General features: G+C 44.0%; 2 protein-coding genes across 3 annotated transcripts in view; both read right to left on the minus strand.

The window, feature by feature from the left end:
• Positions 1 to 25497, minus strand: LOC117481800 (complement C1q-like protein 2). Of its 2 annotated transcripts, none has more exons than XM_034129700.1 (4): positions 12044 to 12377; positions 11683 to 11766; positions 732 to 863; positions 1 to 618 (listed from the first exon to the last, which is right to left on the minus strand). In XM_034129700.1, exons 2-4 carry the CDS (start codon positions 11708 to 11710, stop codon positions 335 to 337), a joined length of 444 nt encoding a protein of 147 aa, XP_033985591.1. In that variant the 5' UTR covers positions 11711 to 11766; positions 12044 to 12377; the 3' UTR covers positions 1 to 334. The 2 variants fall into 2 exon arrangements, with proteins under 2 accessions (XP_033985591.1, XP_033985590.1); XM_034129699.1 differs by lacking the exons at positions 1 to 618; positions 732 to 863 and adding exons at positions 11376 to 11481; positions 25248 to 25497 and having other exon boundaries at positions 12044 to 12115.
• Positions 1 to 25849, minus strand: part of LOC117481744 (E3 ubiquitin-protein ligase TRIM39-like) — a 108530-nt gene that overhangs the window by 65639 nt on the left and 17042 nt on the right. The gene's annotated exons all lie outside the window — the stretch shown is intronic.

Below are 25849 nucleotides of genomic sequence, written 5' to 3' on the forward strand. Positions count from 1 at the left end.
AACAAACGGAATTCCCCCTGTCACATTAACAGAACGAAATTATTCACATTTCTATAAGCTCTAACCAACATGTAGGTCGTTTCTCCTTGTCATTTTTGATTGAGGCAAAAAAAACAGGATTTATCTTTAGTATTTCAAAAAATTGTGATAAATGAAGTGAATTCTGAAAATAAACACAATATTCTCATGAATTATTGCACTTCCTTTATTTTATGTTGAAAATCACATATTTTTGATCAAAAGCGTATTGTATTGTTATCAGCTTTCATATTAAGGAAAAACTAATTACACTTTTTTCAACAAGAACTGACACACAAGAAAAACGGTTTCCTTTTCACATGGTGAAAAGCAGATGACCACTAAAGGTGCTATGATGATTTCCATTGTCAAATATCTTGGAGTTTTGAAGCAAACGCAAAAACACAACATCTCCGACCTCTAGAAGCAACGTGGCACCATTCGAAGATTTTGCAAAACCTGACGGCTGATGTTCATATGCAATACAAACTTTCTCTCCATTCTTGAACAACACAGCTCCTGAAGGATGTGAAGGATCACCGGGACCATATACGTAGAACTCAAAGTGGTAGGCTCCTCTCACCGGTGCAATGAAAAAACCTGTGGGACATTTTTTGTCAGTGAAGGTAACCTCAGATTTGTTTGTTGATCATGTATTGAATTCAGCATACCCGAAAACCTAAAACTAATTTTAAATGCTTGAATTTGAGTACCTGTGTTTGGGTTGTAGGCATTCCCAATATTTGCGATTAAGTATCTGAATACCAGATTAGTTTGCGTGTGAAATGGTCCAATAGTTCCTGAGCCTGAAGCCAACAGAGAGGCTGAGAAAGCCACCTGTTTGACTGAGAGAGAGAGAGAGAGAGAGAGAGAGAGAGAGAGAGATTTTATTATCCTACTGTGATATCATGTTTTTAAAATACGTACATATATTACAAATTCAACCCATTATTTAGATATTTTACCTTCTCCGTCTCTCTTCAGATTCTCCACCTGGTTTTCTGTGACATTTGCCCAAGCAGCTCTGCTGCTTGTACTGTGAAAAAAGTGGCATCATTATATTTGTGTCTGACAGAAATAGTGTTTGATAGTTACAAGTTTTTCATCACGACTCGCATTATCAAGGTTAGCATTGACCAAGGAACATTTAGATATTACGTGAGATAAAACATTTATAACGATTGTCCTTACCAGTACATAATAATAAATAAAGTATATATACCATGATACATTTTTTATTGGAGCTTACGATACACTATTATAAATTAACCTGAACCACAATAATTTCAACACATTACCTTGAAGCTCTTGCTTTAGCCTCTCCACCTCAGTCTTCTGTAACTCCAGTTCTCTCAGCTTAGCGGTTTGAGCTTTATTTAGAAAAGTAAATACATGAATGTTAATTTTTTATTCATTTAACCATCAATTTCCTTCGATATCACTTCAATTCAATTGCAAAATAGGAAATACTCCTCAATTCGACAAAAATCAAAAAAAAAGCTACAGTCAATTGTTGAGTGACTATTTTAGCCATGTTAGCAGCATGATGGAAAAGTTGGTTATTCAGTTCACATTCGTGATCCCAAGAAAATTAATTCGAATGACTTTATTAAAACCAAAAGGACGTTTAGATGCTAGGGGTTGTCAGTGTTTTTAAAAGAAAATTATAAATCATGTTAACAATTACTTGATTGTCCTGAAATGTGGTAAAGACCTCTCGATCCACAGCAGGTCAACATTGTAGTTTGTCCAATGGTTTGGCTTATGTCCACAACTACAGATGCTACTATCAGCCTCAACTGTAGGTTTAAGTGGTGTGGATTAGCATATGTTAGCAGCATGCTTACATGCTACATTAGTGATGTTTGTGTAGATTTGTTTGTTTCTCTCCCTCCTTCATGAAATGAACTCTGTAGATTGAACAGAAGAGGAGTGAACACAGCTATCAATGACTGCAAGTAATACTGCAAAATAGTACAGTGACACAACTATATGTAAAGACCTCCTATAACAACGCAACGGTTTCCATAATACTTCCCTCCCCACCTTACACACTACAGTACCTTCATTCTCTCTCTGAAGGTGCCTCATCTCCACCCTCTGTTCAGCCAAAGAGGCGCTCATCTCTCTCAGCACAGCGTGGATGTCTTGAGGACAGGTCTGTTGGTGCTCAGACACATTTGGTGGTTCTCCTCCCTGGGACTCTGCATGATGTGGAACAATTTCATTGTCAGACTGAAGCTGAGCCGTAGAGAGAGAGCAGATCAGCAGCAACAGAGGAAAACACATGGTCATCTCCATTCTCAAAGTGGCAGTCTGTTCAGATCTACTTTAGAGTTTCTGTGGTAATCCCAGCTTTATATAGTGTCTTCTGCTGATCAATCATTACTGAAAATATTGACCATAAACATGTGGAAAAAAACTAATGTTGATAACACTTAGTACTTTGAGCATGTTATCAGGAAAACAACATTAAAAACACAGCACACAAACTGTACATTATCTAGAAGTACCTGTATGATGGAGTGTGGATACCAAATCTTTTGATAACTAGTTTACCAATATACAAACAGTAGGTTGAGGGTTTCTACACCTTCCTAAAATCTAATTCAAGGACTTTAAAGGCCATATTCCCTCAAATTCAGGACCCAACAAGGTATAGTTTGAGACACTGATCAGAGTAGATTACTGTTGTGAGAACGAGCAGGCTTTACAGAAGCTCAGAGACAAAGAAAGAGAAAGAGTTACAGTGATGGCAGACTGTCTCTTGCTTTCTCTAACACAGCAAAACAATATGGGCGACAGAGACATAGACTTATTTACAAGTTGAAGAACAAATGACATAACTGAAATGTTTAACAATGTACAATATATAAAAACTCAAACACATTTAATTGCCAATGTGCATTTTCATTAACTCTAAAGGGCTTGATTTGTACCCCTACAAATTGCTATTATAATATCTACAATAAACGGTGTGCATTAGTTTGAAGGAAATCTAATGGCGTTATTTCAGTATTTTTTATAAAACAATTAAAAAAATATAATGTGGATTATCAAATATTAAAATAATTCTTAATTAAAATGTCAGTGAAAATAGGTAAATGTCAACAACATAATTATCATCCACTTGTTCAAACATTAATGACAGTGAGATAAAGTGACCTCAATGAGGCTGTTCATTGGGTGATATGATAAAAGACTTACCAGAAACCAAATGAAGATGACAATAAAATATATTTTCTCCCTTTGCTTCCTCAATAAATGCAGTATAGTTACAAAGTCTGACTTTTAAAGAACAGCGCAATGTAATAAAACATCCACAGGCAGGAAGTAGCAGTCTTATGTGCACTTTATCTGATCTTCACAACAACCTCAATTTTCCTAAATGATATTAACCACTCTCTCCCAAAACAAAAGACAAGTGCTGAGTCATGAAGTCAAAATATGACAAAGTGTAAAGCTTTTCAGCTGAAAAAAGAGTGACTGTGTTCATAGAGCCTGAGATCTCACCAACATCTGAAACAACAGCAATTTCAAATGTAGATGTGAACAGGCAGAAATAAATATTACAGGAGGAGTTAACAAGTAGAGATCATAATACTAACATTATCTCCTTCAAAGTAGCAATATACAACATTTCAATTTGAACTTATCTTCATAAAGTATCGATTGTTGATTGAAATCTGTATATGCCTTAGAATAATGACGCCATTGGTGTTTAGATTGGTTCCCTGAACGCCTCGCTTTACAATGCAGTTCTGTCTGTTACCTTGTCGCAGACAGAAAATATCTTATCAACATTTTGGTTTCACATTTTGTTTGGAAGAAACGCAGTGTACCTTTTTATTAGCAGCTCTCATAGCATCTGCGACCAAGTCATACAAACATATGATTTACCCCACTACTGTCACTTCCATTGCCTACATTTGAAGGAGGCCATATAGGACAATAGATATGAATAACTTTGACAATCTACAACCTTCGTTACTACTAAAACTATATTCACCACAACCCAAAAATATACAAGTACAAATGTACAAACTATTTTCTCAACACGACAACACTGTTTCCATACCAACACACAAATGGGCATCAGATCCAAATCAGACAGACATTAACTGCCACACCATCTGTAATAAAACATTTTGCATGTCCCATAACTGAAATACAACTCATTCAATACAAGTGACCCGGTTTCGGTCAGAGGTCATGAGAAAGTTATCAGAGGTCCTCAAAATCGGCATCCCCCTCACCCCCTCCATAGCTCTCTTATAGGAGATCTATCCTCCATCGCTCTACCACAAGATCTCCAAACTTTCATTATCATATCAATAACTCACGGAAATAAGACATATTTTACTCAACTGGAGAGACAGAACAAAATGATCTATTAACCATTTGCTCGATCGTTTAACGGATCATGCAGACCTGGAAAAACTCTCTTCAACACAAAATGACAATATAACCCCCGTCAATAAAACCTGAGGCCTGTACTACGAAGCTGGATTTTCGCTTAGCCGGCTAAATTCAGGGAAATCTCGGGCTTTCCGGTCCTACGACGCTGGTTCTCTTTTTAGCAAGCTAGATTTCCATGGTAACTTATGCTGAGCGGCAAACCTGCTCCGGAGCAGGTTAGGTGGCAGGCTAAGAGATCAACTCAGTGAAAGCACCGCCTGCTGACCAATCAGAGCTTCGTGTGTGCGGAGTTTAAAGCGATCAAGTCATATTACAGGATAGAGGAAATACAGAAAAACTGCCGTTGCAGGAAAGACAGCCGGCAAAAATCAACTGACTGTGTGAACGTGAAAATTAATAGAATATCCCCTCCCATCTTCAAAGCAATCTGACTATTATAATATTAGCGTTAAGAAAGCTTACTTAAATATCTGCCACGACATAAGTAACCGGATCAGAGTAACATTAAGTACAGTCCGCGGCACTGTGAGTGCAGACGTCGATGTGTGCCATTATCATTCATATCATATCACATCATAATGTATCATATATTTCCTTATTTGAGTCAGCTTCTTGAGCCGTATCTGGCCGTGCAACACTCACAGTGTCACATACTGTATGCAGAAGTATTATTTTAAGCAACACATTAAGTTGACGAAACACTCGAGTCAAATTCTCCTAATTAAAGTCAGATCGTGTCTTGGACGGGGCAGTGATTTCATAAACCTGTTAATGTACGCATTCAAACACTTTTTCTTTTACCAGCTGTATTCACCTTGCAGGTGCAGCTATGTGGCTTTTATCCTGGATAAAGTGTTTAAGTCATGGATGTTTAAAGTTTAACTTCTTCATATTTGACTAATATTAAAGTTCACTTTTCATTCAGGAAGTATGACGCTGCGCTGTCAGTACGCTTATCCATGTTTGTGATTGGTCGAATGCTCCAAATACCACCCCTTTCATGTGAACGCGCACCTAACTAGATAGGACACGGCTGGCTTGAGCGATCCACTTGATAACCGGCGTCGTAGTACAGCTTAGCGCCAGCGCGTATGTTTTGGCTTAGGCCAACCGGCTAACTCCAACATATCCAGGTTAAGTTGAACCAGCTTCGTAGTACAGGCCTCAGGTCTCCTTTCATGCACTACATTCAGAGCAGATTCCTCTTCACACACACCTTTGGCCAGACACTTCACAACAACGGATCACCTCACAGTAATACATTAGCACAATACTCTCTCTTCTGCATGTCCCTTCCTTTCCCTTTCTCCTTGTTGTCTTGATATTTTCGTTTCTTTTTATATGTTTATGTCTTATTGTATTTATCAATTGATTTTGTTGTTTGTAAATATTCTTTTTGTTTTGTAAATATGTTTGTATGCAATGTGAGAAATTATGATGGAAAGTCTTTTTTTTAAAAGAGGAAGGAACGCATTGTGTGCTGTATTGTTTTTGTATTATTACTGTGTTTATTAAATAACTCTGTAAGAATTTCATTATTTTATATATATATATATATATGAACATTGGGGTTTCTATTTTTCCATAAAAACAATAATATTTATTTCGAAATACATCAGACACTTCTATTTCATTATTGGTTTATTATTGGTTTTCGAACAATAACATGTTCTTTTATTTTCAAACCATCATTGTGAAGAAAGGTCCTGAGGGAGTATTGCAGTGATTTGTTTGTGCTTTTATTCAAATATATGATAACATGAAAACAAAATATTTAACTTGTTTAGATGACTGCTGCCTTGAAACTTCGTCGTTCAGGTTTCATGTACAGGACTGTTACGTTCCCTCCAAAATCTAGGGGTACGAAGGGGAGTAACAAAACACAGAACGACCAGCACGAGAAAAAAGAGAGGAAACTGATCTCTTTGTTCACACATGAGATTTAATCCAACAATAATGGACAACCAGGTCCCACACAGAGACCCAAGACGACGTGCTGCACCCATGCAGCCAGAGGAGAAAGGGAGACCGACTGCAGCCTTCCTCAGGTCCTATATGGAGGCCCTGATTGGGATTGGAAGCACCTGGGAGAGAGGCTGCACCTGGAGACAATCAGGCTGCACCTGGAGAATCAGAGGGAGAGAGAGAAAGACACACACACACCCACACACACACTACGGCACGTAACACCCCCCCCCATAAAACCAAACAAGTGTTTGGCCACAGTTACCAAAAACACTCAGACTATTGGACATGAATCGTGACCCATTGTAATCGTGATCTCACCCACAGTACAGTACATCGGCCACCACCTTATCTGCTCCCCTCTTGTGCTTGATGACGATATTGTAGTCTGGGTGCTGGTCTTTTGACTTTTCCGTAGACTGCTTGGAAGCTGCCACCTGCTGCTTCCAAGCTACACACCCTGCCACTAGATGACCAGGATCAAGACAAAAGAAACATAATCTCTTGGGACCTCGAGTTCTGGTCAAAACACAACCTGCAAACACCTTCGGATGAGTCTGAGCCAGGTCACCACCTGCAGTACCAGGGACTGAAACGTCTACAACCTCAGCAGTAGGATACACTTTACCCCCGGCTATATCGTTACCCATTATGAAATCCACTCCGTCGACAGGAAACTTGGGCAGCACAGCAACTGGAAAGAAACCAGTAGCCAGTTTAGACTGTACCTGGATCTTGTGAAGAGGTGCAGGCACACATCCCATCCCAATACCTCTTACCACCGCACTTGCATCACAGGCAGACTCAGCACTCAAGGGCAGGACACTGGCAAGAATGAACGACTGTGAGCCACCACTGTCTCGTAACACCGTGACCTGCCGCTGGTCCTCCACTTTTCCTGACAGAGAGACAAAAGCAGTAGAGATGAACGGTTTCAAACACTCATCAGGCCCTTTGTTAACAGTGGCCCATCCACTATGACACACTGCTGTAACCAATCCCACCCCTTCTGGGTGCTTGCCAGCCGCTGTCTGCTCTCGCTTCCAACCTGCACAGTCTGCTATCACATGACCTGGGTCATGACAAAAAAAACAAGCTCTGTTTAGCCTGGGATCTAACACTGGAACACTGGCACAGGGAACGTAATTGTCAGGAGCTCTACGATAAGTGTCTCGCTGAGGAGGATCACGCTGAAAAAAAACGCTCTTGTGTATCAGTGCAAACTCGTCTGCCAGAGTGGCAGCCTGCTGAAGTGTAGTTACTTTCTGCTCATTCAGGTAGACTACCGTACGCTCAGGTACACAGTTCTTAAACTCCTCTAACATCATTAGCTCACACACTGAAGTAATGTCATCAGCTTTACAAGCTCTACACCACCTGTCAAAGAGGACTTTCTTCTCCCTTGCGAAGTCCACGTAAGTTTGGCCAGAAGTTTTCATCAGGCCGCGAAAACGCTGCCTGTAGGCCTCAGGCACAAGCTCATATGCCCTGAGAACAGCACCTTTAACATTCTCATACACTAAACTATCCTCGACAGAAAGAGAAGAGCAAGCTTCTTGAGCCTTGCCGACTAGCTTACACTGTAAAAGAATAGCCCACATGTCTTCTGGCCAGCGCAGAAGCAATGCGCTCAAATGCACCAAAATAGATCTCCACCTCTGATTCACGAAACACAGGGACCAAAGAAATATGCCTACTTACGTCGAAGGAGGCAGTAGGACCAGACGATGTAACGGCAGAATCACCCCCCCCAGCTGCCTGAAGCTCTAACTGACGCATCCGGACAGCAGTGTCTGCCTCCACTTTCCTGATCTCCAGCTCCGACTTCCTGATCTCCAGCTCCCTCCTGACATCAGTGTCTGCCTCCAACTTCCTGATCTCCAGCTCCCTCCTGAGCTGAAAATCCCTATCACGCTCCTCCTTCTCCCACTGTAGACGAGCCATACGCACTTTTACCCTGGCATCTAATTTAGACCCCGTAGGTGAGGACCCTGCCGAAAACGAGTCCAACTGAGGCATGTTGAAAAGTTTTGCCTGTTCCGTAGCACTCTGAACACCTGGAGTAACACCAACGCGGCCTCCACCAGGAGACTCTGCTGCTACAGCCCTGGCCACCGTTCCAGGAGATTCCACTGAAGTAGGCAGACTCAAAACCCCCTGTTCAACTAGTCCAGTTAGCACAGTAGCCTTGAGTGCACTCTTAACAAGAGCAGAGGAGACAGAAACGTGATAATGGTCAGCAACTAACCGCAAATCAACCTTCCTACACCAGTCTAGCTGACCCACAGTAGGACTGGCCACAAACTGCTCCAAAACAAAAGCCATCCTTATCAACGGCGATTTACAATTGTTTTTTTTTTTTTTTTTTTTTAACAAACTTCCCCAGATCCTGCCTACCAAACTTACCTAACTATCTTCTGGAGCGTGCCGGGCTCGAGGCGACTTTAAAGGCAAACATCAGCGGCCGAAACCCTGAAACGCCTGCCCCCAACAGGGAATAAATCCCCACCCAGGATTACCCCGAAAATAAAAAAGGCAAAATAAAAAATGAGTGCCTGAAGGAAAGACTGATTCAGCCCAGCTAGACACTCCCCTATCTAAACTGAGGAAGCTTTTAAACAGCAAGAGACTTCACAGCCAATGCTACCAAACACAATATCAACGCTAAACCACAAACAGATACTCACTCTTTCTCTAAAAGATCGGACGAGCCCCCATTTGTTACGTTCCCTCCAAAATCTAGGGGTACGAAGGGGAGTAACAAAACACAGAACGACCAGCACGAGAAAAAAGAGAGGAAACTGATCTCTTTGTTCACACATGAGATTTAATCCAACAATAATGGACAACCAGGTCCCACACAGAGACCCAAGACGACGTGCTGCACCCATGCAGCCAGAGGAGAAAGGGAGACCGACTGCAGCCTTCCTCAGGTCCTATATGGAGGCCCTGATTGGGGATTGGAAGCACCTGGGAGAGAGGCTGCACCTGGAGACAATCAGGCTGCACCTGGAGAATCAGAGGGAGAGAGAGAAAGACACACACACACCCACACACACACTACGGCACGTAACAAGGACAATCAAAGAGACTTTAAGTTGGTACTGATACAGTTCTTGTGTATGTCGAGATGCTTAAAAACAAATAAAGCACAGCTATGTAAGATGCATTTGAAGCAACAAACGGAATTCCCCCTGTCACATTAACAGAACGAAATTATTCACATTTTTATAAGCTCTAACCAACATGTAGGTCGTTTCTCCTTGTCATTTTTGATTGAGGCAAAAAAAACAGGATTTATCTTTAGTATTTCAAAAAATTGTGATAAATGAAGTTAATTCTGAAAATAAACACAATATTCTCATGAATTATTGCACTTCCTTTATTTTATGTTGAAAATCTGGTACAAGTATTCTGTCTCTGTTTATCACTGTGTATTTCATGCAAATTACTCAACAAAACTGAACAGAAAATGCACACATATTTTTGATTATACGATACGATACGATATACTTTATTGTCCCCGTAAGGACATTTGTTCTGGACTCCGTCCTGCAGTGCATACATGTACATATACAAACATAGTGGACATTAAGAGACATACACATATCATCAGTCATACACCGTTTGAACAAACACAATACACACACGTACATACTGACAATGGCGACCTATTGCACAACCCTCATGGCCAACATTAAAAAAAAAAAATACATTTCATTACATTTGACTACATATCATTTCATGTGAATGTTAAGAAGCTTAATCGACATAGGTAGGAATGAGTGCTTATAGCGGTTCAGCCTGCTCCTGGGAACCCTGAATCTTCTACCAGAAGGTAGGAGCTGGAATTCTGGGTGGAGTATGTGGGTGGGATCAGACACAATTATTTTTGCCTGTCTGATAATCGACTGCTCGTATATGTTTTGGAGAGATGGGTGTTTTTTAACCCCCATAATCTTCATAGCAGTCTGTACTAGGCGAGCGATCTGTGACTTTGACTGCACTGTCAAGTTACCATACCAGGCAGTGATACCATACCTCATGATGCTCTCCAACACTGCATGATAGAACAGTAACATGAACTTCTGGTCGACTCCGAAAGCCCGGAGTCGACGCAGAAAGTACAACTGCTGCTGAAGTCTAGAGCACAGACCTTGAACATGCGCCTTCCAGCTGAGTGTATTATCTAGATGGACACCAAGGTACTTATAGGAGCTGACCTGAGTTATGGGTTCATTGTGGATAACCACCGGCCTAAGGTCACCCACTGCCTTTGGGTCCCACACCATCTCCTCAGTCTTCTTCACATTCAGCACCAGATGGTTAAAATCACACCACTGCACAAATCTCTCTATTTCAGAGTGATAAGCCGATGAACTGCTGCCTTTGTGCATTAAGCCAAGGATGGCTGTATCATCTGAGAATTTGATGATATAATTCTCCGGGTGGATTCTCGTACAGTCGTTTGTGTACAATGTGAAGAGGACCGGGGAGCTCACACAACCCTGGGGAGCTCCTGTACTGATGGTCCGGGGCTCTGAGAGGGCATTGTTGACCCTGACATGCTGAGTGCGATTGGTTAAAAACGAAAAATACCATTTCAAGATAAAAGGATTTATACTGATCTTTATCAGTTTTTGAAGCAAGATGTGAGGCTGCAGTGTGTTAAAAGCCGAGCTGAAATCCACAAACAGTAGGCGTACATATGCCTTAGGGTCTTCCAGGTGTTTAGTGACCAGGTGTGTGATGCTATTTAGAGCATCGTCTGTGCCACGCCCTTGCTTATAGGCAAACTGAAAAGGGTCTAAATGTACATCAACCTCTTTCTTTAGCAGCGGCACCATGATCCTCTCAAAACATTTCATGACAATGGATGTCAATGCAATAGGCCTAAAATCATTGTTTACCTTTGGACAAGGTTTTTTGGGGACAGGTTTTATTATTGATTTTTTCCAGAGGGTGGGGATGGTGTGATTAAAAAGCGTATTGTTCATCGTTGTTATCAGCTTTCATATTAAGGAAAAACTAATTACACTTTTTTCAACAAGAACTGACACACAAAAGAAAAACGGTTTCCTTTTCACAGAGAGAGAGAGAGAGAGAGAGAGAGAGAGAGAGAGAGAGAGAGAGAGAGAGAGAGAGAGAGAGAGAGAGAGAGAGAGAGAGAGAGAGAGAGAGAGAGAGAGAGAGGGAGACATTTTATTATCCTACTGTGATATCATGTTTTTAAAATACGTACATATATTACAAATTCAACCCATTATTTAGATATTTTACCTTCTCCGTCTCTCTTCAGATTCTCCATCTAGTTTTCTGTGACATTTGACCTGGCTTTCACAGTGGTCAGCTCTGCTGCTTGTACTGTGAAAAAAGGGGCATCATTACATATTTGTGAGTCTGAAAGAAATAGTGTTTGATTGTTACAAGTATTTCATCATCACTCGCATTATCAAGGTTAGCATTACCTATGGAACTTTATTTTTTTTTAAATATATATATAATACATTTCTGTTGCATTTTATATATTTATTCTAACATATTCTGTCTGCTAAAACAGGGTTTTTTCCTGGTTTAAGATACAGTATCACAAATAATTGTTCACTACAAATTGTTAGAGCCATGATCTTCTCCACAATACCTTGAAGTTGTTGTTTTAGCTTGTCCACCTCAATCTTCTGTAACTCCAGTTCTTTCAGCTTTGCAGTTTGACCTTGATTAAATAACCAAATGCAGGTATATTGTTATTTATTTAACCATCAATTTGTTTTTACTCGTGCAATACTTTTTGTGTATTTCAGTTAATTGTTTAATTACTATTTTAGCTGTGTTAACAACATGACTCTCGATAGGAAATGTGCATTATTCAGTTGCTACAGACATTGTGATATCCCAGCTAGCAGGGAACATTCTCACAACTTTGGCTAACGTTACCTATTGGTTCTAATAAGGTTTTAACCTGTTAAGCACCAAGCCTGTTTTTCATGTTTCAGGCTCGAAAATGACATGCCCAAAACAAATGACTACAACTTAACTTCTAAAAGGGTTATATGAATAATTTCTTTTATAAAAGCAAGGTTACATCTGTGAGTTGGGTGTAGAAGTGTCAGAATCAATATAGATGTTTTTTATTTTAAAGAAAATTCAGATTTTACATAGTAAAAAACTGTAAATTATAGTGTCCGTCCAAAAATTCTTTTTTACAGATAGTGAAAACTACCCTTGGATGATGGGTTAGTAGACTAAAAGCTTTAGGAATCCAAAGTACAACATATAATAAGTACCCTGTATCAAGATTGATGCAAAACAAGTGACATTTGACCTTTTTAGAGAGGTTTAGCCAAAACCACCCCACCTCTGAGGTGATTTGGGTGAAAATGTTTTTTTTTCCATATCTCTGGCCCCCCTCACACTCATTGTTGTGTCTCTCCCAGGAGGAATCCAAGGCCTTCCACACTCCCAAGACCAGCCAGGCCTCTCCACCCTGGAACAACTGTTTCCCACTGCTGCCATAACCAACCTCCACTCCCAGCTCCCCTTTTCTAATAAACAAATGTTACTTTCACCAGCTGATTCCGAGTCATCCTTTTACATGTGTTAATAGTCAAATTCCAATAGTTAAAGTGGTCAGTCCAGTTACCCAGGAATTTTGAGTTGAACAATTAGAGGAATATTATGTCTTTATGTTTTGTTATGTACAAAAATATTGTAGTAAATTGTTACCACAGAACATTTGCATAATGTTTTAAACATAAAGTATGTTATCCTTCTCCCTCTTAGGTGCCTTACAAATAATGGACTTCCACTCTCGGGAGCGTCGGAGTGGTGCGGTCACCCTAAGTGACAGACCTAAAGTATCCGGGATTGAGGCACCTTCCCTGGCTTGTACATTTTTGGTGATGCGCCCTGGAGGTATCAGCCTATTTTAAACAACTTTTCCCCGCCTTTCAAACACTTATTCCGGGGTTTTAGTCAGTCATTTTGCAGGATATCATTTAACATTGACCCTCTCCTGCAAATGCACATATTCTGTGCATTTTCAGGAGAGCGTCAATGTTAAATGATATCCTGCAAAATGACTGGCTAAAACTCTCTTCCAGACATTTAAAAATACTTTCCCCGACCATTTAAACATTATTTCTGGCTTGTAAAGTGCAGTTATGCGCCCTGGAGGTATTATACTATTTACAAAATGTATACCCAGGATTGAGGCACCTTCCCTGGCTTGTACATTTTTGGTGATGCGCCCTGGAGGTATCAGCCTATTTTAAACAACTTTTCCCCGCCTTTCAAACACTTATTCCGGGGTTTTAGTCAGTCATTTTGCAGGATATCATTTAACATTGACGCTCTCCTGCAAATGCACATATTCTGTGCATTTTCAGGAGAGCGTCAATGTTAAATGATATCCTGCAAAATGACTGGCTAAAACTCTCTTCCAGACATTTAAAAATACTTTCCCCGACCATTTAAACATTATTTCTGGCTTGTAAAGTGCAGTTATGCGCCCTGGAGGTATTATACTATTTCAAACAACTTTTCCCCGCCTTTCAAACACTTATTCCTTGGTACAAGTGTTATCTTTCCCCCCTGGGTGTGTGTGAGACAAGTGAACTGAGTCAGCCTGCCAACAAGCAGCACCGTGCTGTCATTTGAAACATGTTACCCCACTGTTTAACACACCTTTACCCACGTTTTGAGCACCTACTGCTGGGTCAATGTGTCCTCCAACGCCCCCCCCCTGGGTGTGTGTGAGACAAGTGAACTGAGTCAGCCTGCCAACAAGCAGCAGTGTGCTGTCATTTGAAACATGTTACCCCACTTTTTGACACACCTTTACCCACGTTTTGATCACTTACTGCTGGGTCAATGTGTCCTCTTTCGCCCCCCTGAGTCAGCCTGCCAACAAGCAGCAGTGTGCTGTCATTTGAAACATGTTACCCCACTGTTTAACACACCTTTACCCACGTTTTGAGCACCTACTGCTGGGTCAATGTGTCCTCCAACGCCCCCCCCTGGGTGTGTGTGAGACAAGTGAACTGAGTCAGCCTGCCAACAAGCAGCAGTGTGCTGTCATTTGAAACATGTTACCCCACTGTTTAACACACCTTTACCCACGTTTTGAGCACCTACTGCTGGGTCAATGTGTCCTCTTTCGCCCCCCCTGGGTGTGTGTGAGACAAGTGAACTGAGTCAGCCTGCCAACAAGCAGCACCATGCTGTCATTTGAAACATGTTACCCCACTGTTTAACACAACTTTACCCACGTTTTGAGCACTCTTTCCTGGGTTGAGAAGACATGTGCTGTAGCCTGGTTCTCTCCCAGTACTGGGTACTAGTTAATGTCACTATCACCACCACATTTAAACCAGATGAACTGGTAGTTATCCGGGGTGCTGCAGAGTCATTTTCAGGCTCCTCTCCACAATTGTCCCCCTAAAATGATTTTAAATCATTATTTTTGCATTTAAATGCATTTATTCTATCATTTATATGGTTCCCCAACACAATGCACATAGTCTGGAGCTCACTGGGGTCCTGCATATAATTTAATCAGGCGTTTTAACACTTTTTCCCACGAAAATGATTTTTAATCACTATCATGGGGCTATGAAAATCAAATTCCGGGTAATGCAGAGCACAAATGCACCTTTTACTATTTAAATGTATTTGTATTATATATATTTGGGCTAGAAAGGTGACCTCTCTGGGTGATTTAGTCAGTTTATGGAGCTTAGCCCACAAATCCTGGATGATCCAGGCCGAATTTGGGTGCTCATAGGCGGCCTGCTAGGCGCCCCCACCCGTGGAAAGCAAATAAAAGTGAAGAAAACGGTTAATTATATCTTAAAATAATCAAAAATGAAGTTTTGAAAAATTCTCAAAAAATGACTAAGTGCTAACAGGAGAAGGGGCCAGGTGTTTGGCGCTTCGGGCCGATTTTTCCCCTTCTCCGATGGTTGGTGCAACGGAGAAGGGGAAAAGGTCCTTGGGCTTCATTTCCCCTACCCTGTGAAAAAGATTCATCCATACTTTTCAGACTACCGTCCGCACGAAATCGGAAACCCAGTTTTTGGGTGCACTCAGAAAAAAAAACGGCTGTTGCAAATCATGGAAGAATGTATCCGCTCACCAAGCACTCTGAGTGGGCCTAATTTTGTGCCTCAAGACCCCCCAGCCTGGTTCTCACAATACTTTAAGTTCGACATGGAGGAATGCGAGGGCACTTTGCAGGTGACTCTACCCGATTTTGAGGCACTATTTTGGGGCATAATTTTTACATTTTCCTGGTTCTCCAAATAGTTTAAGTTCGACATTTTGAGCCATGGAGGAATGTCAGGGCACTTGGCAGGTGACCCTACCCGATTTTGAAGCAGTATTTTGGGGCATAATTTTTACATTTTCACCCCTTTGGCCGGTTCTCACGAATACTTTAAGTTCGACATTTTGAGACATGGAGGAATGTCAGGGCACTTGGCAGGTGACCCTACCCGATTTTGAAGCACTATTTTGGGGCCTAATTTTTACATTTTCACCCCTTTGGCCGGTTCTCACAAATACTTTAAGTTTGACATTTTGAGACATGGAGGAATGTCAGGGCACTTGGCAGGTGACCCTACCCGATTTTGAAGCACTATTTTGGGGCCTAATTTTTACATTTTCACCCCTTTGCCCGGTTCTCACAAAAGTTGAGTTGGATGATTTTGCCCATGGAGGATTGTCACGGGAGTCGACAGGGGACTTCTGCGGGGTCATGAGGCACTATTTTGGGGTACAATTTTCTCATTTTGACCCGTTTTCCTGGTTCTCACAAAAGTTGAGTTGGATGATTTTGCCCATGGAGGATTGTCAGGGGAGTCCGCGGGGGACTCCTGCGGGGTCATGAGGCACTATTTTGGGGTACTTTTTTTTCATTTTCACCCAAATTTCCCTGGATGAAATATTTTTTTGTTTTTTTTGTTTTTAGCCCAGTTTTGGCCACAGCATTGCCTGGAGGATAGGACCGAGATATGACAGACTCTCTGGCCGCCTCACAAGTCACTATTGTCGGACACTTTCTTTGCTTTACCCCGGTTCTATCACTCTTTCCTCCTTTGACCATACAACCCGTTTCCTGCTGGGGTGGTGCCTGGTTCCGGGGTACCCCAAACCCTCTCATGGTCGGGGCACCATGTATTGATGCATCGGACCCAATGTTGCCATCACCAGCCCCGCGTTGGTGCGGAGGTGGGACCATCTGACCCTGTGGTAACCCAATACCTCCCTTGGTCCATGCACCATGAATTGATGCATCGGACCCAGTGTCGCAACCACCGATCACGCTAACGCATATAAACGGAGAACTATAACATCATTTTGATCAAATTCATGGTGTGTGTTTCAGTAAGGATGTCATCTGAATGCCCGGTGTGCAGACTCTTCTATCTGGCATTGAACAAACACCTTAAGCACAAGCATGCAGTGCGGAACTTGGAGGAGAGGGGAATCCTCCTGAAAATAGCCAGTGGAAGGATAAATGTTCGGACCAAACCCTGTCCCATCGCTGGGTGTTCGTACGCTGGGAAGAGACTGGACCGTCATGTAAAACATGACCACCCTGAGTTGTCCCGACATGAGGCACAGCAGGTCATGGCAAGGCTGAAGCATAGTGTGGCACTGCAGTTGCTCCATGACCTCCGTGAGACTAACCCCATCATTGGAATGGCTACATCACTGGATATAGACAATGAGGAGGAATACCCCGGGCACCCTCCACCCTTCTCCCCACATACCGAGTGTGACAACGAGGACTGCAGGCAGGTGATGCTGGAAAATGTGGCATTGAGGGCTCAGAAGGATGCCCTCAATGATGAGGTGAAGACCCTGCGCTCCAGGCTGAAAAAGGAGCTAAAACCCAGGAAGCAGAGTGCTGCTGTGCTTGAGGAAGAGGACGAATGTATACGATTTAAGGGCCTGGCAATCCCAAGTACCTCCGGCATAAACACAGTAGCCTCAGGCAGCAATACCCCTGTGAAGAGCCCGGTGAAGACTGTCATGCAGTCCCCAGTAACCTCCGGTAGCGGGACCCCTGTGAAGAGCCCGGTGAAGACTGTCATGCAGTCCCCAGTAACCTCCGGTAGCGAGACCCCTGTGAAGAGCCCGGTGAAGACTGTCATGCAGTCCCCAGTAACCTCCGGTAGCAAGACCCCTGTGAAGAGCCCGGTGAAGACTGTCATGCTTGCAGTAGCCTCCGGTGGGAAGAGACCGGTAAAGAACCCTGTAAAGAGCCCAGTGAAGACTGTCATGCTTGCAGTAGCCTCCGGTGGAGAGAGACCGGTAAAGAATCCTGTGAAGAGCCCAGTGAAGACTGTCATGCTTGCAGTAGCCTCCGGTGGAAAGAGACCGGTAAAGAACCCTGTGAAGAGCCCAGTGAAGACTGTCATGCTTGCAGTAGCCTCCGGTGGGAAGAGTACGGTCAAGAACCCTGTGAAGAGCTGTCATATTACCAGTTTCCTCCGGTAGCGAGACCCCTGTGAAGAGCCCGGTGAAGACTGTCATGTTTGCAGTAGCCTCCGGTAGCGAGACCCCTGTGAAGAGCCCGGTGGAAACTGTCATGTTTGCAGTAGCCTCCGGTAGCGAGACCCCTGTGAAGAGCCCGGTGGAAACTGTCATGTTTGCAGTAGCCTCCGGTAGCGAGACCCCTGTGAAGAGCCCGGTGGAAACTGTCATGTTTGCAGTAGCCTCCGGTAGCGAGACCCCTGTGAAGAGCCCGGTGGAAACTGTCATGTTTGCAGTAGCCTCCGGTAGCGAGACCCCTGTGAAGAGCCCGGTGGAAACTGTCATGTTTGCAGTAGCCTCCGGTAGCGAGACCCCTGTGAAGAGCCCGGTGGAAACTGTCATGTTTGCAGTAGCCTCCGGTAGCGAGACCCCTGTATGCCGGAAGACCCGTGCCTCTAAGCTGGCTAAGGACTTGCCCTCTCCCTCAAATTACTGGTCCACTGGGTATGGACGGGGGAATACCATGCGTGAAATCACGTTGCCTAGAAGCATGGAGGCGTACCTTCAGACATACTTGGATCATTGTTTGGGTGTCGCTCCGACAGTAAAACAGAAAGACAATGTTGTGTCGAAGATCAGCCGGATAAAGAACTTCATAGTATACATGGCCCATGGTGTTAACCGCCTGTCAGACTGGCTGTTCCTAAGAAACATGAAGATGATCCGTGGCTGGAGCGAGTATATTGTAAAGCCGGGCCGGGCAGTCACAACATCAGAGTTCTTCCTGAAGAATGTGCACCAGTTCATGGGGTACATGTCTGAGTCAAAGCCCTGGGGGTGCAGGCTCACCCAGTCTGATATGACCCACATAATGAGAGAGGTGAAAGCCAACATGAAACACTTGAATAAGGCAGTCACTCTACATCAGTTTAAGGTGAAGAGGAACAAACTGGATCGTCTGCCGAGCCAGGCGGAGCTTCTCGCCGCCATGGCGGCCGCTGAGAAGCGCATCCCGGAGCTCCTCGACCTGATGGCCGGCACGCCGACCTCAACCACCCAGAAGCTTCTCTATGGCTATCTCACCCTCCATTGGAGCCTCCTGTATGGCCACCGTACGGGCGTGTACGCAAACATGAAAAACAGTGAGGTCTTAGAGGCAGCCATAAGGGGAACTGCTGAGGGCTACATCATCCATGTGCAGGATCACAAGACGGCCAAGACATATGGCGAAGCACAGCTGGCGCTTACAGTAGAGGAGTTTAGCTGGGTCATGCGGTGGATGGGGATTAAAGATGGGTCCTCAGAATGAATTCTTCCTTTTCACAAGGGGGAATCGGGCCTCCAAGAACCTGAACGCTCACTTGAAGAGGGCATGGGCTGATGCTGGGCTAGAAACAGCCGTCACCTTCACAATCCTGCGCACTGCCCTGGCTGACAATATCAAGCATCACCAAGATCCAGAAAGCCGGTCGATTCTCGGCAGGTTTATGTGTCACGACGTAACCACGGCGGACCGGTTCTACGCGAATGCGCCAGGAATAAAGGAGGCATTGAGAATCCGCTCCATGTTCAGGGCGTCATCAGATGCGGCAGCAGCTGCATCATCATCAGAAGGATGTCTACCGCTGTCAGATGGGGAGACCTCCGAAGAGGGCTGCTATAACAGTACTGCTTCTTCTTCTTCACCTGATGGGTCATTGGAGCGGCAGCAGCAGCGGAAGCGGAAGCGGGAGGGAAAGAGGCCAATGAAGTCGGGACCGGGGCTGGTTGACACTCCTGATGATGGGGCAGGGGCCGTGGACTCAACCTGTTTGCCCTGGTGCACCGTACGAATTAGACGCCTAATTTGGTCCCCAGAACCCCGCTAAACATTGTGAATATGTATACCGTGTATATAATTATTATTATTATTATAGTCCCACTGTTAGGGATGGTGCTGGAGGTCTCTAGTCCGTCCTTCGGGGCTCTGTGAGCGGGCAAAGAGAGGTGATTTTCCCGGACTCTCTCCTGGAGGTGTGAAATAAACAGAGTCCCACTGTTAGGGGGCCATGCTGGAAGTCATTAGTCCGTACTTTGGGGGTCTGTGAGTAGGTATTGCACTATTTACAAAATGTATACCCAGTTTTTGGGTGCACTCAGAAAAAAAACGGCTGTTGCAAATCATGGAAGAATGTACCCACTCACCAAGTACTGAGAGTGGGCCTTATTTTGTGCCTCAAGACCCCCCAGCCTGGTGCTACACAACGTAGGTTAAGAAATGTAGTAGTACTGTTATAGCAGCAGTAGTACGTGTAAATAGTTGATGTTTTAGTCTGTGTGTACTGTGGTTTTTGTTCAAATAAAAAAAAAAAAAAAAAAAAACAATAACCTTGATGGTTACTAGGGGCAGATAAAGTGCCACTTTCCATCAGCACCGGGGAGGCACTCTCCTTGGTGCTGAACCCTGTGATGAGCGCTCAAGTGTTGGCGGAGGAGGTGTAAGCCTGTAAGTGAACAAAAGTTAAAGTGTTTGAACCTCCAGCCCAGAAGGGGGGTGGTGGTGCCAATAAGAAGGCCGAATTTGGATGCTGATGGGCAGACATAAAAGCACCACAAAATCCACCCCCTTTAGGGTCACCAGGGGCACGAGAATACCCTCCACAGAAGGGGGGGTGGTGCCGTGAAGAAGGACGAATATGAATGCTGATGGGCGGACATAGAAGCACCATAAAAACCACCCCCCTTGTAGGGTCACCAGGGGCACGAGAATACCCTCCACAGAAGGGGGGGTGGTGCCGTGAAGAAGGACGAATATGGATGCTGATGGGCGGACATAGAAGCACCATAAAAACCACCCCCCTTGTAGGGTCACCAGGGGCACGAGGTTCTGGTGGGTGTGAATACCTGTGTTTAGTCCGTGGGGGAGTGCTTAACTGTGGGGGCCCGGGGACTCACGGTGTGCAAGGTTATGGAGGTGCCACTGTTAGGGGGACATGCTGGTGGTCATGAGTCCGTCCTTCGGGGTTCTGTGAGCGGGCAAAGATAGGTGGATTTCCCCCTGGTCTCTCCTGGAGGTGTGAAATAAACTGAGTCCCACTGTTAGGGACTGCTGCTGGAGGTCTCTAGTCCGTCCTTCGGGGCTCTGTGAGCGGGCAAAGATAGGTGGATTTCCCGGTCTCCGCCCTGGAGGTGTGAAATAACCAGAGTCCCACTGTTAGGGACTGCTGCTGGAGGTCTCTAGTCCGTCCTTCGGGGCTCTGTGAGCGGGCAAAGAGAGGTGGATTTCCCGGTCTCCGCCCTGGAGGTGTGAAATAACCAGACTCCCACTGTTAGGGACTGCTGCTGGAGGTCTCTAGTCCGTCCTTCGGGGCTCTGTGAGCGGGCAAAGAGAGGTACATTTCCCGGTCTCCGCCCTGGAGGTGTGAAATAACCAGAGTCCCACTGTTAGGGACTGCTGCTGGAGGTCTCCTGCATTTAAACAGATTCACCAGTTTATAACATTACTTTAGCCCTGATCAAAGCCCTGTTTTAATGGGTAAGACAGCGATGTGCTGTACCCTGGCTCTCTGGCTCTCTGAGACCCTGCTAAAAGCAGTGAGTCTGCTGCCTGCATTTAAACAGATTCACCAGTTTATAACATTACTTTAGCCCTGATCAGAGCCCTGTTTTATGGGTAAGACAGCGATGTGCTGTACCCTGGCTCTCTGGCTCTCTGAGACCCTGCTAAAAGCAGTGAGTCTGCTGCCTGCATTTAAACAGATTCACCAGTTTATAACATTACTTTAGCCCTGATCAGAGCCCTGTTTTATGGGTAAGACAGCGATGTGCTGTACCCTGGCTCTCTGGCTCTCTGAGACCCTGCTAAAAGCAGTGAGTCTGCTGCCTGCATTTAAACAGATTCACCAGTTTATAACATTACTTTAGCCCTGATCAGAGCCCTGTTTTATGGGTAAGACAGCGATGTGCTGTACCCTGGCTCTCTGGCTCTCTGAGACCCTGCTAAAAGCAGTGAGTCTGCTGCTTGCATTTAAACAGATTCACCAGTTTATAACATTACTTTAGCCCTGATCAGAGCCCTGTTTTATGGGTAAGACAGCGATGTGCTGTACCCTGGCTCTCTGGCTCTCTGAGACCCTGCTAAAAGCAGTGAGTCTGCTGCCTGCATTTAAACAGATTCACCCGTTTATAACATTACTTTAGCCCTGATCAGAGCCCTGTTTTATGGGTAAGACAGCGATGTGCTGTACCCTGGCTCTCTGGCTCTCTGAGACCCTGCTAAAAGCAGTGAGTCTGCTGCCTGCATTTAAACAGATTCACCAGTTTATAACATTACTTTAGCCCTGATCAGAGCCCTGTTTTATGGGTAAGACAGCGATGTGCTGTACCCTGGCTCTCTGGCTCTCTGAGACCCTGCTAAAAGCAGTGAGTCTGCTGCCTGCATTTAAACAGATTCACCCGTTTATAACATTACTTTAGCCCTGATCAGAGCCCTGTTTTATGGGTAAGACAGCGATGTGCTCTACCCTGGCTCTCTGGCTCTCTGAGACCCTGCTAAAAGCAGTGAGTCTGCTGCCTGCATTTAAACAGATTCACCAGTTTATAACATTACTTTAGCCCTGATCAGAGCCCTGTTTTATGGGTAAGACAGCGATGTGCTCTACCCTGGCTCTCTGGCTCTCTGAGACCCTGCTAAAAGCAGTGAGTCTGCTGCCTGCATTTAAACAGATTCACCAGTTTATAACATTACTTTAGCCCTGATCAGAGCCCTGTTTTATGGGTAAGACAGCGATGTGCTCTACCCTGGCTCTCTGGCTCTCTGAGACCCTGCTAAAAGCAGTGAGTCTGCTGCCTGCATTTAAACAGATTCACCAGTTTATAACATTACTTTAGCCCTGATCAGAGCCCTGTTTTATGGGTAAGACAGCGATGTGCTGTACCCTGGCTCTCTGGCTTTCTGAGACCCTGCTAAAAGCAGTGAGTCTGCTGCCTGCATTTAAACAGATTCACCAGTTTATAATGTTACTTTAGCCCTGATCAGAGCCCTGTTCTCAAATCGTATTTTCAGAATCTGACCCTCTGCCGTAACTCCGCTCCCCGAGGTCCTAGAGATTCGGCGATGGTACCGTTGGATGCGGGGTACGTGTAAATGGGGGGGTAGAGAAAAAGTCTGAACCGAACAGAGCTTGTTATCAAAAGTTATGGATTAGTAGCAATATTTCACAATGGACCTCTCCGGGGTGCTGAAGGTCATTAGTCCGTCGTTTGGGGGTCTGTGAGCGGGCAAAGAGAGGTGATTTTCCCCTGGTCTCTCCTGGAGCTGTGAAATAACCAGAGTCCCACTGTTAGGGGGCCATGCTGGAGGTCTCTAGTCCGTACTTTGGGGGTCTGTGAGCGGGCAGAGAGAGGTGATTTCCCCCTGGTCTCTCCTGGAGGTGTGAAATAACCAGAGTCCCACTGTTAGGGACTGCTGCTGGAGGTCTATAGTCCGTCCTTCGGGGCTCTGTGAGCGGGCAGGGAGAGGTGATTTCCCCCTGGTCTCTCCTGGAGGTGAGAAATAACCAGAGTCCCACTGTTAGGGACTGCTGCTGAAGGTCTATAGTCCGTCCTTCGGGGCTCTGTGAGCGGGCAGGGAGAGGTGATTTCCTCCTGGTCTCTCCTGGAGGTGAGAAATAACCAGAGTCCCACTGTTAGGGACTGCTGCTGGAGGTCTCTAGTCCGTCCTTCGGGGCTCTGTGAGCGGGCAAAGAGAGGTGATTTTCCCGGTCTCCGCCCTGGAGGTGTGAAATAAACAGAGTGCTACATTTTGTAAATAGCAGAATACCTCCATGGCGCATAACTGCACTTTACAAGCCAGGGAAGGTGCTTCAATCCTGGGTCTACATTTTGTAAATAGTGCAATACCTCCAGGGTGCATAACTGCACTTTACAAGCCAGGGAAGGTGCCTCAATCCTGGGTATACATTTTGTAAATAGTGCAATACCTCCAGGGCGCATAACTGCACTTTACAAGCCAGGGAAGGGGCCTGAATCCTGGGGTAAACATTGTTTAATTGTTTAAGTGTTTTTAAATGTATGGAACAGTGTTTTGTCTCTTTCAAAACTCTCCCGCCATTGGCCGGATACATGGGGACGATTTTATATTCACTATGCCCGTTAATATTCCAGTGAGACGAAGTACGTCCGGTGACGGGAGTGATCCCATGTTAATTTTGTCCAAAAACCAGAGCATTCCCTCATCTAAAATAAAAACATTCTGGCAACATAAAAAAATCTAAGTTGCAGCTGAAAACGTTTTAAGAACAGTAGGGCATAATGTTCTAACAATGTTATCAACATTTTAAGAATGATTTTAGAGACCGTTATCCTACCTTTCAGAAGAACATTCTGGGAACCAAAATAAAAGCTTCTGCTGAAAACGTTTTAAGAATAGTAGGGCATAATGTTCTGACAATGTTATCAAAAACATTTTAGGAAGGTTATCACCAAACATTTTAAGAATATTTTTAAAGAACGTTATCCTACCTTTCAGAAGAACATTCTGGGAACCAAACAAAAACTTCCCGCTGAAAACATTTTAAGAATAGTAGGGCATAATGTTCTAACAATGTTATCACCAAACATTTTAAGAATGTTTTTAGAGAACCTTATCCTACCTTTCAGAAGAACGTTCTGGGAACCAAAAGAAAACTTCCCGCTGAAAACATTCCTAGAACAATGAATGTAACATTCTCAGAATGTTTTTAGAACAAAACATTTCTAGCTGGGATTACTGCCGCCAGAAACACATTTTGAGTGACAAACTGGGTTTCATTGGGCATGTTGGACACATCAAGTCGACATTGTAGTAAGTCCAATAGCTTGGATTGTAAGTCAACTACAGATGCTCCCATCAGCCTCAGGTGTATGTTGCTGAGGTGCTGATTAGCATATGTTAGCAGCATGCTGTTGTTTTAAAATTAAAAAAGGTGAACAAGCATATAACAATAGTTGTTCGGACTGAAAGTTGTTACATCTGTTAATACATGTATTCTTACACATGCAACGTTAAGAAGAAGGCTACATAAAGTTCCCTGAAAAATGTAACTACTGTTGTGATCTCTACATTTAGCAAACAGCGCTGTGCAATAGCTGCCCACTGCTCCTAGTACTAGGATGGGTTAAATGCAGAGGTCAAATGTCACTGTGTGCATGTATGTGTGACAATTAAAGAGGGATTCATCCCTCTGATTCTATTCTATTCAGAAGAAGAATGTAAAGAGATAGAAGAGTATCATTAGCTGCAAGTAATACTGTAAAATAGTATAGCGAAAAAACTATATACAAGAACCCCCTGTAACAAAGCAGTGGTTCCTATATTACTTCCCCCCCCACTTTACACACTACAGTACCTTCATTCTCTCTCTGAAGGTGCCTCATCTCCACCCTCTGTTCAGCCAAAGAGGCGCTCATCTCTCTCAGCACAGCGTGGATGTCTTGAGGACAGGTCTGTTGGTGCTCAGACACATTTGTTGGTTCTCCTCCCTGGGACTCTGCATGATGTGGAACAATTTCATTGTCAGACTGAAGCTGAGCCGTAGAGCGAGAGCAGATCAGCAGCAACAGAGGAAAACACATGGTCATCTCCATTCTCAAAGTGGCAGTCTGTTCAGATCTACTTTAGAGTTTCTGTGGTAATCCCAGTTTTATATAGTGTCTTCTGCTGATCAATCATTACTGACAATGTTAATCAGAAACAAATGCAAAACATCCTTTGGATAACACTTAGTGCTTGGAGCATGTTTTAAGGAAAACAACACTAAAACACAGCACACACACACACATGAATGATCTACCAGTACCTGCTTGTTGGAGTGTAGCATCTTTTAATAATTAGTTAACAGCAGGAAGAAATATTACAGGAAGAGTTAAAAAGTTAAGTCAAGAGATCAGAATACAAACATTAACTCCTTCAAAGCAGCAATAGACAACATTTTAGATATAACTTATCTTT

Source organism: Trematomus bernacchii, unplaced genomic scaffold, assembly GCF_902827165.1.
Source record: "Trematomus bernacchii unplaced genomic scaffold, fTreBer1.1, whole genome shotgun sequence".
Taxonomy (NCBI): Eukaryota; Metazoa; Chordata; class Actinopteri; order Perciformes; family Nototheniidae; genus Trematomus; species Trematomus bernacchii.